The following is a 15,725-nucleotide window of genomic DNA, read 5'->3' on the forward strand; positions in this document are numbered from 1 at the left end:
TGCAGTATGAGGTAGAAAACTACCGGGGAGGGGGGGCGGGGGCGAGGGGAAGAGAAAAATAAAGCAGGGCTCATGCCCTTTTGGAAATTTTTTGAAATTCTGGAAATTTCTGCAGAAACTTAAGCTTGTTTTATATATGATTCTGTCTTTATACCAGAAAGTTTTCTTTAGATTGGTTTACTACCTACAGAAGAAAGAAAAATCGTTGTGTGCCAGGCAGCATGCAGTTGCCTGCACTCTGGTCTTCCAGAGAGCCGCCTTGAAACAATAGTAACAGCAAAGGTACAGCATGAACTGGACCACTTTGTGTTTCATTAACCTCAAATGAGATGTTTGATTTTTCAAAGCCCGTTTTGGAACCATTTAAACAATAACATTATAAAGCTAGGCAGCCTTTACAGAAACACGGGGGGTCAAGGCCTTTTAAAAAGCAAAACCTTTGTAATGAACTTTTTCTTTTACACCACCATTTCCCACCTGTAATGGGCTTTCTGGCCTCCAAGTGAGGACCTTTCTCAAACACTGCCCAGGCTATAAGGATCCTCCAGCAAGCTGCCACCTATGGTCACGTGCATGTCTGCCCGGAACAACCACTGTTTGTATTCCCTAAGCACCTCTGTTGGAAATTAACAGGCATATATCATGCTTCTGGCATGCAGCGACCAAATGGTCTCTTCTTGAAGGGATGTTAGGCATTGCGATACCTAAGATTTCACCTTCTAAAGGGATCTATGACTTTTTGTCCTGTGATTTAAGTCTCCTGTGATTTAAGAAATCTATGCCCTTGACTCCCTGAACAAAGCAAGAGAGGGGCAATTACCTAGTAATTTTCCACATTCTCAGAGAAAGTCCTAAACAATGAAAGTTCAAAATCCCAACCAGCATAACTGGGAACACTTTATGCCTTATTAAGAAAGCAAAAGACTGACAACAATTCTGTAAAAAAAAGCAGCAGTAGCCAAGAACTTGTTGCTGGATATATCCAGTTTTTATCACATGACCAAACTTACATAAACTAAAAAGTGATTTGGCTTTTTTGCATGCCAAATCCCATCCCAGGTATGCTCAGGGTGTTCCTCTCTCCGCATCCACAGGTTGAATTAGCTCCTGGTACTATGAGGCTTGCTTGGATGAGAAGAGTCTGTAGGGAGGAGTTACCTGCTAAAACTCAACTTGAGATAGAAAGGATACAGAAACAGCCTACTGTTCACTTTAGATGAAATGAGTGAAAAAGAAAGTGAACTTCAACTGCTAATAATACTTGTCCAAAATTGTAATGCTGATATATTCAGAAGCTATACATGTTAACATAGTATGTTTTTATCACAAACACATATCCAGCATTCATATCATAAACCAGACAGTCATGCCCTCAGCCAAATTATTGTGTAATGATGCAGCTTTGATCACCACACCTCCCTTATGCCCACTAATTAAAATTAACTTGCTAGGTAACATTTTTTCCTCCCAAATGAGTAATCTTCTCTCAAAAAAAAATCATAGCTTGAACAATATGCGCAATCAGAAATTTTTAATTGTGCGTCAAGAATAGGTTTCCATTCTTAAAAGTTAGAAGCAGCAGGGAGACAATGAAGTTTATACAAGATAGAGTTTTTTAGGATATATATATAAAATTGTTAATAACAACTTTTAAAATACTGAGACTTGGCAATAAAGTAGCTGATGAAATTAGAAGTTGATACAGAGAAAATAATGTAAAGAGGAAAAAAACCCCATAGCCTGCACATGAACAGAGATGTGGTTTTTACAAAGCATTGCCATTTTTCAGTAAGATACTGAAGACTTTGCTGTTATTTCTTTGAAAATGATGGCTCAGCACCTGATCACGGTCAAAAAAATCCAACGGAACATCAGGGATCATTACAAAAGGCATTGAGTACAAAATGCTAGATAAATACATGTGTGCACAGTTTGTGTACCATTGCCTTTAAAATATCTCCAAGATGGTTGCACTAGTCACATTGCCAGAAAAACATAAAGTGTTTGTTTCTCAGTGTCTGGCAGCATCTGTATCCGGGCTCCAGCACCTAGCCTTCCACTTGGTAGGTTTAAGGATCAAAATTCTACTCATGGGCACCCTTTACTGAGTTGAAGCTTCAGTGACAAAGAAACGTGGTTGATGATTGTACTGTGAAAGCCATCTGCTCGGCTCTCAGGCACTCAGAAAATAAACTTACCACCCATTTTTATTAATTTGATATTGTACTTAATCAACTCAAATATTCATATGCTACTGCTTTATAAAAAAATTTACACCTACTGTTACTTGTATTGGCATTATTCCCATTTGTGGCTTTTGCTACCCACAGTGCTGATGCAAGTCTTGGTGCTTGAAACATCAGACCAGCATCAGCCCAAACTTTCAAACACAGTGAATATCATCTGGGTACCTACTGTAACCCACAGCAAGTAGCCTCTATTAAAATGTGTGTCACAGGAGTGGCAGTTTGGGCCTCAGTCTTGAAATGTCTGATGTCACCTACTTAAACAAGAAACATCAATAAGGCCACTCATTTTCAAGTTAAGCACACACTTAAATGCTTTGCCGAATCAAGGTCAGCGTGCTCAAAACTTGGAAGGATCAAGTCTAAAGTTTGGCTTTACATTTACATAGCTCCAAGAGTATTTTTCTAACCTCCCAATCTAATCCTAGGAATGTCTGTTGTACCAGACATGGCATATCATAAAGGTTTTATGACGATTACTTTGGAATGACCTGCACTCTCCATTTCCTGGTTTTGCTCTGAAGAAGTACTGTTCCCACTGTAGGCTTATGCCAAGAAGCCTCTCTACCGTGCCATCACCCAGCCAGCTCTCCAGTCAGCACTAAGTTGATAAACAGACTGAATAGCAGACTAATGACTTCAAAGCATCTGGTGAAGGTGGCCTGTTTCACTGCTACCTTCTCAAGCAGATGAACTGGAACAATTAAAAAGAAAGTTACTGTATCTACTAAAATGCTAAATTTTAAACTTGGAAACTTTCCTATCTGCTTCCTTCCATTTCAAAGCACAGTGAGTTAACTAGCCCTGACTCTTTGGCAGTGGTCCATTTAAATGGCACAGATTTGCCTACCTAACAAAGCCCTTTTGTTTGCTACAGCTGTCAAACTTCGGTGCACTGTAACTTTTCACATTTCCCGGGTTACCTTGGCACCCAACTGTGACTAAATGACTAAAAAGATTTTTAACTCTAGCTTTGGAGTAATATAATATCCACAAGGAAGAATGATGGCTTTCAGTAAGTGCCCCATGGTAGCAAGAACAATGCTGAAAATCAGCTGTGCTTCAAATGTTCACGAAGCTTCTGGAAGACCTGTGGCTTAACAGAGAACTGCACTCTCTGCTCTGCTCGTTACAGGCTGCATCACGTTTGTCTGTTCTTCTGTTCCCCTTCCTCGCATTATACCTGTTCAGCTCTATCATCCGATGCAAAGGGAGGAAAGGGGGCTGTGACGTATCTTTTCAAAAGAATTAATTGTAAGGACCTCCCGTATGTGAAGAAACTTTAAATTCTAGAGCTGATTTCCTGCTCTGTGGGAAAAAATGGATCTTTTGTCATTGATTCCACGAGAGCAGGAAGCAATTCCAAGCACATACACATATGGTGTTAATAAGACATCTTACGGTAAAACAGAATATAACTTAACTAACGTAACTACTTTGGGGAAATATCCTTCCCATTTTTCTGTGGCTGCAGAAGGTCCCAGATGAATAAAATGGGAATAAGTCTGTGTCATACAGATTAAATGGGTAGGAAACGCTTGCAAGTGCTGGAGCATTAGTCTATGGTAAAGTTCCAGAAGATCCCTCCATGCCTTACGCAGTAGGGAATAATAATCAGGAGGGGGGGGGTTTATTTCCGACAGCTGTAATAGAAGGGCTTGAGAAGTTATTGCATGGCCACCTGTAAACAGACCTAAATATGAGGCAATTCCAATCTAGAAGCTAAACATGGATGCACTACACTCAACCAAATATACACGTAGTGTGACATATCAGCAGGGTTTTCTGTATGTTTTTTTTCCTGAGACATTCAGGGTCTTTTCCTGAGATATTTAAGACGTCCTAGGGCAACAGCTTACTGTCAGTGAACCCCAAATGGATACTACATTCATTGTAGCATCACATCTGAGAGAAATAAAAATTGGACAAAGACCAGGAAGAGCACATGGATGATCATGGTTATGTACCATTCAAAAAATAATTTGACAAGACATGAGAAGCTATAGGATTTAGCAGACAGGAATATGATGGGCAAAATACTCACAAGTATCGTTCTATCACGCTTAATGTCTGAATTATTCCCCTCTAGAGTGAATGCAACTGAAGTAACAAATCCTGATAACTTTTCCTTGTCCATGCTCTATGTAAACCTTAAAACATCACCATAACACTACATTTTTAAAAAAAATTTTTTTTCTTTTTTTATTTGTTATTATTACTACAGCACCCAGGCCATGTCATAAACCAGGTTCCCAGTATGTTGACCATCTCCACTATGCAGAATAACAAACAGTCCCTGCCTGAAAGGACTAACAGCATAACTAAATAAATTTATGGAAAAGTCAGGCCCAGAGAAGCTACAAATCCTGTCTACAGTCAATGAGACAGGCTGTGGCAAAAGCTGTTGGAGAATTCCAGGATGAAATCTGGCATCACCGCAGTCAGCTGCAAAACTCTCACTATCTTCAGTGAAACCAGGACTGAAAACATAGGTTTCTGCTTCATAGCCCTTTGCTCAGACAACTCAAACCTGGTATTTCTTAAGTTTTCTTATATCTACTCTTTGTTCTTTTGCACCAAACACATTTTTCCTGTAACTTCTGTTGATGAACTGATACTTTTATATTGTAATTAGGATACAACTATGTGTAATTCTATTACACTCTGTCCAAGTGTTCACTAGCTAAAGTATGAAATCTTTCACAAGGATATATCCAAAATTTACACTGCAACATTTTTTCACAATATGTCCTGCTTTGAAATGCTATTTCAATGCTTCTTGTACTTTATCCTGCATTTCTACTGGTGCATTTAATAAGACTTGGCTTTCAGATTTAAGTTTCTTCTTTAAAATAAGGAGAATTAGTGCACTTGGGATATAGGACGCTCCACGTAATATTGCTGGCAGGCCAAGATAGAGCCACCTGAAATAAAGGATGAGCTTCATGAAATATATCATTCATGAAAAAATAGCAAAACTATTCAGCATACATTGTTTTGCGACAATTGCCCAGCTGCTCTAAAGCTTGTGCCCTGATCCTTTTGGATCTCACAGAAGATGAATCAATATGAGAATGGAGAATATGTCAGTGTCAGCGAAACGGCTATTTACATCATCCAACTTCAGGCAACTAATGTAGCCAGTGAAGTTAGCCACCTGGTACCCTTATGGCTTTCTCCTCAGGGGAAAGAGACAGCCCTGAAAAGGGCAGCTCAGACCACCTGAGTAAAACTTCTGGGTATTCATGAGCTAGCATTCTTCTTCCAAATCAACCTCAATACAGTAAAAGGAATCAGCCTGAGGCCATTAGTTCAACAAGACTTTTCTTCAAAATTCCCACAGTGCTCCTTGAAGGAAGCATAGTATGCTGGGCCAATTTCCAGCTTGGGTAACTATATCCTCTCTATAAATTTCTCCTATATTTTAATTCAAGTACTGTTTCAACCATTTTCTGTTCAAAGATATTGCATAGTCAACCATTAAACATCTGGCATTTTTCCCACAAGGGCTTACTGCTTTTAGCTTTTTTATCAGAATTCAGTGTTTTAAGGTCTGTTCTCATGAAAGGCCATTAGTGAACGTAATTATGGCACCAGAACATTTCTGTTCAAAGGGTGTTCCAACGTCTGTGGCAAAGGTTGCACTTGACAAATAAAGCCAATGCCAAAGAAAAGTGTTGTGTCAAATCTCTAACACAGGAGCAGTTTGTCTACTAGGAAAAGATAAAAGGCGTAGTTATATCCCTATGCATGTAATAATACAGTAAGAAGGAGAAATGAAAATAAAGTAGAAAATATACCTATATGTGACAATGTCGTACATCCTACATGCTTCTTCACCACCACAAGTCATAGTACCCCACTTCAAGCAAGTGGTATCTATCAAAACTCCAAAATAAATGGGAGATGAAATTCCAGCTAAAAAGGATATTAGCAATGTTTTTTGTGAATAGCATATTTTTTCTGATTAGCAGATACACTCTAGAACCTATGCTGTTTCTCACCTACTCCATCTGTCCTGTCCTCTTGCAGCATGAACCATGTTCTCTGTATTTCTTACGTTCTCTCTTCTTCCTTATCCACTTACCCTCAGCCAAAGATTTTCTTTCCTGTTGCCTGTTTAACACAATATACATGCTACTATATGGATGGTGGTTCCTATTCAAAACTCAACATTTTCTCTCATCAGTGAGAGTGAGTGTTCAATAAACATATAACAAGAGCGACGGAATGTAAAATGGCTTTCAGATGAACACCAGATGTAGTTAGCCTATTGCCTAGTATAAATAAATGCAAACTGAAAGCTGTTCTAATTTGTCATGCTGCCTAGATCTGTAAAAAATCCCAAATTCTTCCTGATCAAAGGCACTCCATAGAAGTACATTTCTGTGCCATGCCCATAGCCCTGATGTGATCCTTATCTAACTCTCAGTCAGACCTAACTGTGCTTCTGAAGTGTGTTAGAGCTTTTCTTACCAAATACTCTTGAAGCTAGTCCATGGATACCCACTCCAAATGACTTTTCTTCAGGCTTTAGAGACCTGTATGATAATTACATTGTACACCAATTAGTAGAGGTGACATTAATAAGAAATGTTTACCTCTGTTTTTTTTTTAAATCAAACTCTTCATCACATTAGGCCCAAACATTTCTACTTAGAGCACTAGTTCAAAGAGTTCATTATTCTCATTAGGTGTCATTTACTGAAGTTCCTTAGCTAAGACTGCTGACTCACAAAAGGAAAAGCTATTGCCCAGGTAACATTCACTTGGACTGAGGCCAGCGCAAAGTGCAAGGTAGTTGTGCTTTAATCAACGTCATGTTGATGTGATCAGTAAACACATGGGTATCACACAGCTCTCAATATCTCACTGACTCAGCGGTCCTACATTAATTCAGGATACAGCTGGTAGCCAGAAGCAACAACAGGTTATAAAGCTAACATGACACTAAACCTTAACACAGCACAGAAATGACATAAGTTCTTTCTATTCTTCCTCCCTCCATACACAAACTAACACACTTTTAATTCCTGGGGGTGTTGGACCTCAGAATAAAAAGTTCAGTAGCTTTCTTAAGATAAGGACATTTTACTGTACCTTATTAAGACCATGTACCCAGGCATGGATGCTAAGGAAAAAACGAAGCTGCAGACTAATGACAATATTAAAAAATAATGAAGCATCTTGTCACAATTTTCTTCTCCATCACACTGGCCCAGAATTGCAGAGACATTTTGAGATGAAAACCCCGAGGCTGCAACACAGGTGCAGTTTTCAAATACCTGCCAAAAGAGTATTTTAATCACACACACTTGTCAAAACTCACACACCAAGTGTGAAACTTACACAGTCGGCACCTAGCTCACTCTCTCCTGCACTTGAGTATGTTACACATGTGCAGCACTGCACTGCGGCCTCTCTCCTGGCCTGCCAGGCACAGGTCCAACCATCATCTGTATGTGGTGTATGGGGTTAGAGAGCAGGAGGGAGCTATGGTCCTCTTATGCAGCTGGGATTATGCTTCCTCAAGGAGGCCATGATCAAGATAGCCCTCACATTTCCCAGCACAGCCTGGTTATGTGGTCCTTCCAGTGCCAATAGATCTGACCCACTTTTTCATAACCTAGTGTGTGGTCTTTCATATGCCAGAAGAGAAGAAACCAGAGATGTTTGATTGAGGCTGGGTTGCAATATTCTCACTCAAACACTTGTTTCTACTGGCATCATTGAGACTAATGCCAGAATAAGGGCTCTCAAATGTCAGCCAAGGTGAGCAAGAGCATCAGTGTCTGGCCCTTACTATCATCTAATACTTCTCTAAAATATTTGTAAAGTACAGAGGCTTTCTAAAATCTGTATGATTTGGGGTTTTATTGAACTCATTATTTTTGTTTGTTTTCAGTCTAATTAGAACTTTTTTTTAAATGGAAAATGTATTATTAATTAAGAGAATAAAAGTTCCATAATACCTGGTTACTTGTTTAAATCTACAAGGTAAAAGAAATTAAGTCCATGCTATAGAATTTCATTTTGGCTGAAATGTTCTTGTGCACTCAGGCTTCCAGCTGGCAATACCTTGAGTATAATTTCTCACTCCATTTTGAGCATTTAAGATTCCTCCAATTATTAGAAGAAAAGGAGGCTTCTTCATTATATTCTTTAATTTAAATTTAAATTAATTTTCATATTCAGTTTGGAACTTCTGTTGCCACTCAGTGAACTTGTCCAACTCTATTTATCACCTTATATATCCAATTAAATGTATATGTATGCATATTTCCCCTCCTATATTGATATGGATATTTCTCACCTACTATATTTCATAGTTACAGCACAATAAAATGTATGCTTTACCACAGTTTTTCCAGTTCCTCTTGAGGCTTTACACCCAGCAAGACAAGGTGACACATATGTGATTCCATTGTTCCCACAAACAGGGTCCCATATTTTAAGTGGGCAATCACAATCCCTGTTGCAGTCAGCAAGTAGAGTATTTTCTGCATATGAAACTTGCTCTATTTTGAAATACATTTTGAAGATGGATAAATATTTCAGTAATGAAATACCTACAGTAACCCTTTGTAATGGTTAAGATTCTATTCTAGCTCAAGGGTTGATCCAGGACACAATCCTACATGCTCCTATCCTGGAGTCATGCCTTTCTATCTTTCTATAGGATGTTACATTACATTATATTACATTACATTATATTAATAATACCAATTCATAGATAGGTATGCATACCCTACAGCATTTTTCTCATCTATGGCATGTACGTTCTTGATTGTCTGTAAGTGTTACATATACTTACATGTGCATTTTACAGACACACAGCCCCTCCCAATGATTAATGGCAGGCCTCAAATCAAGAAACTGCAGATAAAATATCTTCTGATAACTCTATAGCAATGAAATTGCAGTAAACCAGCGTAAGATAAAGAAAGGGCTTGCCCCTCTGTAATTCTGAAATTGCATTCATGTATGCCTAATTTGATCAACAACAACTTATTTTTACCTGCAGTTACATGACTTGAATGTATAATTATATTAGTAAAAGAATTAATATGGACATGCAATTGCATCAGTCTTGATGTGGATATCTTTTTTTAATGCACTTTATTGTTTAAAACAGGGATAACAGAAGATAGACCTATTGTCTCATGCAAGTAAAAAGCCTTGAGAATTTAGATTACCAAACTAAATGTTGCAAAACGATGGAGTCCCTGGCTGATTCTTGACAAGAAAAACCATTCCACTGTCTTAAGATTTAAGTCCTCTTGCGTCTTAAAGAACATACCCTTCATAGGAAACTGTTAGGCCAGCAACTGGTGAAGTATCACAGACAGTCCAATAGGCAGCAAAGTAGAGAAGGTATTCCAGTAAAGATACCCAAAATGCTGTGTTCGCAGCCTGATAGATATTTATCTCTAATTTCTTCATGAATAAGCCTCCAAAAAAATACCCAACGCATATAACTGGTAAGTTGTAAACACCTATTTAAACAAGTGAAACTTCCATGTTAAAATAAAGAAGGAGACCATCAGAGCTATACATAAGGGAAGACTGTGTTTGGCAGAGACTCATGTAGTGCCTGTGACTGAATAATTTAACTACAGTCAGAAATGGGTCTCTACGAGTTCCCCTGCACACCCAAAACATCTGCCAAAGTCCACAGCAGTTGGGAACTGCTTGGAGAGTGAGCTAGAGGGTAAGACTGAAATGATTCATTGGAAAATTGCAATCTAGAGTTGCAATCTAGTTCCAACAAAACAAAACAAAACAAAAAAAAAGCAGTGTTTCAATACAGCCTCCCTAGCTGAGAGAGAAACTCAACAGGAAGATAAGCTAGTGGAGCACATCTTGGTGCACACTGAGCATCACAGAAAGGAGGAACAGACTTTACGTTTTGGTATGAGATTACTGAATGTGCTCTTACACTTCTTTGCTTCATTAAAGTATCAAACAGCAAAGACTGACTGAAAGACATTTAGGAAGTAGCTGTCTGAAAAACAACCCAACAGTGCAATGTCAGCGCAACACAGATAAGATGCATGATAGTTACATGCCTTTGGATGCACAGCTTCAAAACCCTGGTAACAGAGAGCAACAGTAACGCTCATAAGGTCTGGGACAATCTGTGTCGCAGATTTTAAAGAAAATGGTGCAGCTACTGTGGAAGATGAGCACTGAGTTAAGGAACAGAACTATGGCTAGATGTATTTTAAGATGTTTCTTCTATAATGAGTAGATAAATTCTAGTCTAATTAAGTCACTGCAGTTAAACAAGGGAACTGAGAATTGGAGACATGGTAAAGTGGAACCATAGAAAGGCTCCTACAGTTTCAGGATATTTGCTTTGTGCTACAACTACTTGCCATTACCATTTCCCAATGCATGACACCTTCTTGTCCTCACTCAAAAAAAGACAAGCTGATAAGGAAGAGACAAAAAAAGACAGCTATTTGGTCAGTGCTTTCCTTCCGCAGAGTTCTGCGTATGAAAGAGGATCTGCGGCTTTCAGAAGGCCCAAGACTAATACCTGAGGAGCGGAGAGAATAGCAAGCGTTGAATCATTGGCAATTTTAGCTGTGCATAGCTTCAACCCATCTATGTCTTAAGAGCTCCAGCGATGTCATTTTCATGAACATGAAAGCTACCCTTTACTTTATAGTATACTTTTTAATCAAGATAATATAATAAAGATATTTGGGCCCACGCTTTCTTGATGTAAATTAACATATCGTCTTTGAGATCAGTGGTGCAGGTTTTACATCAGCTGAACTTTCTGAGCCAATTCAAAAGATGGGAAGTAGATTATTAAATTCTGCACAGAAAATCAGGAGATGCTTAGCAGAAAATGCATTATTATTTAGAAATGCTTTGTAGTGTGGAATCTCTCATTTGTAGAAGCATTTGACCTTAGTATGTATATGTATACATGTACACATGAATATATATATATATATAAAAATAGAGAGAATTTGCATAGAGACATCACTACTTGGTAGAACACAGCAAAGTGAAATGCAAATGTACCAATTAAGAAGATGGCATCCGATGCAGATTTTTCAAACTGCTGTTCCAAATATTTGGGCATGAAGGATATCATGCCATTGAAGGCACTGAACTGTAACACTGTTATGCATATAAATAACATATAAACTGGGTTGTGAAACAGAGCCTTGAGGAACGGGATGAAATCTGGAATGAAATAATGTAACGAGTTAGTGTGATGCTTTATGAAATGAATCACCCATTGCTCAGTGTGGCTGAGGGGGGAAGAGGGAAACAGAAATGGTCCTTAACTGGATCAGGCTAATTCTTGTGCTTTGCCAAACACCACAAGCCAAAGATTACTTGCTTAGCTCAGGCTACCCCGACATGTCTCTTCTACGCAAAGATAATCACACACACACACACACACACACTAACGCATACTGCTGCTTATAAAAAAAAAATCACAGTAATAATCTTATCATAAAAGTTTCCTGAAACTTTTTAGCTGTATTCCTATTCCTTTTTCTCTCATCCCATGTCCTCAGAGCATTCACCAAAACCCCTTTCCTGCAGCTGATGCAAAGGGAGTACAAGAGGGAAGGGGTGCAAATGCACTAGGTAGCTGTGACAACCAGAGACCTGACCACTGATTTTGGTTATTGCTACTGTCAGTGATGGGGCAGAAGAGGCCTGAAGAGTGAGGTGACCAGTTATTCCCACCATACTCTCAAAGTCTGGATCCGCCAGTCTTCAGCCAAGTAAGCATCTGAGAAACTAATTTACACAGGTCTTTTCTCTGCGTAATGCCTATTAAGTTGGGATCTGAACCATAAAAAAACCCACAATTCCTCTGTCTAACATTCTTTATTAATTAATGTGCTGAGCTATTGTCAAGAAACTCTGTAGAAAAACATAAGCATCTGTAAAACAATGACGGTACTTCATTGAAAATGGGCACCACTTAGGAAGGATATATCTCTCTCAGAGGTAGGCAAGTATCTTACTAGAAGAGGATCTGTATGCAAGTCTTGCAAAAATGAGTCAAATATCCGAAACACTACAAATAGGCTGTATTATTTATATATGCCATGCAGTTTATAATCAGCTTTCTGAGGAAGAGATTAATTTTAACTATAAATACTTCAATTTTCAACTTGAAATCCTTGGGGATATTAAAAAGCTATCTGAACACATCCTGGTCAACTGGCTCAGGGGGTTGGACCAGGTGACCTCCAGAGGTCCCTTCTAACCTGAACCATTCCGTGAAATGAAAAGATTCTTAATTCAGGATATTCAAGGACAGTGGACATTCACACCAACACAAGGAGGGAATGATGATGAAAACATAAGCTCTGAAGGGACTCTGGAGTAATAGGACCCACAGTCTGAGCTAGGAACCTTTCCTCATCAGAGCAGTACTTTATTCATGGATTCATTTAAGGCTACATGACAGCAGAGAAAGATGCTGTGTTTATCAAAATGAAGTTGCAATATCAGCCAAGATCTGAGTACTCACTCTGAGTATGGTGAATTTGCAGGACTCAGCTTGAAACACCATGGAGAGGTAGCTGGCCCTTGGCGCTTACTTTCTGAAAATGAAGATCCTGTCAAGGGGCCCTGAGCTGGGTATACAGCATCATGACACTACTCTGGAGATCAGAGCCTTTGACGTATTTTATTCACTTATGTTTCCAACTAGCACAAAAAATAGCTTCCTACAGATATATAGGTCTGAAAGACCACAGATGTGAATGTTGCCAACAGTAACATGAATAAATGTAAGTCAAATAGATCCGTGTTCAACAGCCGTTAAATGTTTATGAGACACTTTAGCACCTGTCAATTTCCTTTTATGGCTTTAAGTTGGACTCAAGAAATGCACAAGACTTGTGCTGGTTTTCTCCTTTTCTGCACAGTGAATGTGGGGTACAAGCAACTAATATCTGCAATTTGTCCACAGCTCACTGAGGTATAATATTCTTAACGAGATTTCAGTGCATTAATCCTCTACCAGGAAGAAAAGCTCCAGATCTACATACACCTGAAATGCAGGAGGGGGAAAGGAGTGAATTCAGATCCTGGATCTATGAAATTGGCTTTCTTCCTCTGCAAGGAGCCATTCTAAATCCCTGCACAAATCCTCTGTACTACAGAGAGATGAAAAACAGAGTATGCATTTCATAGCTTGGACCCACCTTTATTTACAAAAATACACAGACATAGTTCACACCTTAAGGACAAAATTAAGAAGGAAATAAAATGCAATATAACTTGCCTTTAGCAATTTCATACATGGTCTGTTTGACTTCATTTTTATCATTTTCTTGCAAGAGTACTACACTTTTTTAACTTGTCTCCTCAAGTTCATTGGTTTCTCCTTCCTTCACAAGTGACTTGGGCAAAAACCAAAAAGGTATTCCTGCGAGAAGATTCAGTGATGCACAAATCAAAATGCCCAGTCACCATGCTCCAACCCAGTGGGCATCAGTAGCTTTTATAGTCATGTCCTCTATTAAAAAAAAAAAAAAACACCACCACACAACTTACATTAGTTCAGAAACATTCTTTGCTGTCATTGTGTGTTTTCCTAGTCATCTCTGACGTGATATATTAAAAGCATTTAAAGATTCTTAAAATAAGGCTGATGAAAGAGAACAGTCTGCAGTTTTCTTTTCTAATGTTACTAATTTTCTGGCAAATTTCAGTGTTTTGTATTAAATCAGTTCTAGCCCTTTCCTATGTTAAGCCAGATGACACAATTGTTCATCAAATAATTTATATGCAGATTCATTTTTGTATGTGTGAATTCAGGCCTTTTATTGAATTGAATATTATACACAGATTTTCCATTCTAAAAGAAACATCAGCAAACTCAGATAAAATGAAGACACCTCATATTAGCAACAAAACATCTTTTAGTGTTGATAAATACACCATCATGCCTACCAATTTATATATAAGATTTTATATATTCATCCATTACCTGCATCTACTGATCCCAGATCAAGAAACAGTTCTGCACAGAACGATGCCAACAAGAAACCAAGGAAAGGGCCAATTACAGTTGCTGTATGTAGACATCCTAAAGTATGAAAAGGAGAAAACATACTAAATTAGAACCTGGACATAATTATTTTCTTGGAATTGTTATATATTTTTAGGACAGCTCTACTGAATAGACATTTGTGCCTAAAAATGGCCTCATTTCAAGAAGTTCACCTCTAGTTAAATTACAAGTTCTACAGTACTATTATTTTGATAAGGCAGTAATGTCTTTCTTCTCTCTTCCTTTATTGGCTTGAAGGGAGTCATAATAACCCTCTCTTTTGCTTTTGTTTTTGTGTGTATTTGTTTGGGGGAGGAGAGTTGTCACAATAGGGTAGATTTACCCAGGTAGAAAGGTGAATTCTCTGGTTTGGCAAAATCCTCCAAATATGAAATGGCTAAAGGCATGACGGGAGTTTCACCCATTCCTCGTACTATGTTTCCAACCATCACAAATATCCACAGCAAGGACCCATGCTCTTTTTCACATTCTGTGAATAAAATAAGAAGCCAGAATTAATGTTTTAATTCCAACTATTATTTAATTCTAGAGATGAAGACAAAGAATTGACTAAGAGCTTAAACTTTGATGGGTAGGTGTGTCCTGTAAAACAGGGAAATAAGTAGTCGCGATACTTGAAAGGCTCCAGAACTGGAAGAAGCTATTGCACGTGCTGGAGTAGAGTTTAAATCCCATCTGTCTCCATGCCATACCTTGTCCAACCACCTGGCAGTCCTACCACTGCATAACCTGGGCCCTTCCCTTTACTCATTTCCCTCAGCAAAACTGCCATTTTCATGTCAGTGGAGAGAAGACAGTGCTTGAACATCAGTGATGAAAGGGATGAAAAATCACGCCTGACTAACCTGATCACCTTCTACAACAAAGTAATACTTTCTGTTGACATGGGGAGGGCAGTGGGTGTTGTCTACTTGGACTTCAGCAAAGCGTTTTCCGCTGTTTCCCATAGCCTCCTCCCAGACAAACTGGCAAGATACAGGCTGGAGGGACAGTCTGCAAGATGAGTCAGAAATTGACTCATAGGCCACACTCAGAGGGTGGTCATCAACGGCTTTTACTCAGGCTGGCAGCCTGTCACAAGTGGGTTCCCCCAGGGACCAATACTGGTCCCCACACTATTCAACATCTTCATAAATGATCTGGATGATGGGATTGAAAGCACTCTCACCAAGTTTGCTGATGACACCAAACTAGGTGGTGAGGTGGACACACCAGGAGGGAGAGCTATCTTACAGAGAGACCTGGACAGTCTGGAAGAGTGGGCTGGCAAGAACAGTATGACCATCTCTCTGAAATTCAAAAGTCTTTTGCAATGAGTCAGGTAATTGTTGCATAAAGCCCATACATTGTCATTTGATTATAAGAACATTGTCTGAAATAAACCAGAAGACTTCCTGATTTCACAGTGAGGT

The 15,725-nt window shown here is 38.8% G+C and overlaps 1 protein-coding gene across 1 annotated transcript in view; it reads right to left on the reverse strand.

Annotated features, from left to right (window-relative positions):
- Nucleotides 1–5,010: 5,010 nt before the first annotated feature.
- The window catches only part of SLCO1A2 (solute carrier organic anion transporter family member 1A2), a 37,072-nt gene continuing 26,357 nt past the window's right edge, over nt 5,011–15,725 (reverse strand). Inside the window, 10 exon segments of the mRNA XM_009279002.2 lie at nt 5,011–5,170; nt 6,047–6,164; nt 6,723–6,787; nt 7,347–7,531; nt 8,604–8,769; nt 9,547–9,742; nt 11,286–11,450; nt 13,522–13,755; nt 14,230–14,328; nt 14,636–14,782. Of these exon segments, the coding sequence (XP_009277277.2) occupies nt 5,011–5,170; nt 6,047–6,164; nt 6,723–6,787; nt 7,347–7,531; nt 8,604–8,769; nt 9,547–9,742; nt 11,286–11,450; nt 13,522–13,755; nt 14,230–14,328; nt 14,636–14,782 (1,535 nt within the window).

The sequence above is a fragment of the Aptenodytes forsteri genome, unplaced genomic scaffold (genome assembly GCF_000699145.1).
Source record: "Aptenodytes forsteri isolate BGI_AS27 unplaced genomic scaffold, ASM69914v1 Scaffold241, whole genome shotgun sequence".
Lineage (NCBI taxonomy): Eukaryota > Metazoa > Chordata > Aves > Sphenisciformes > Spheniscidae > Aptenodytes > Aptenodytes forsteri.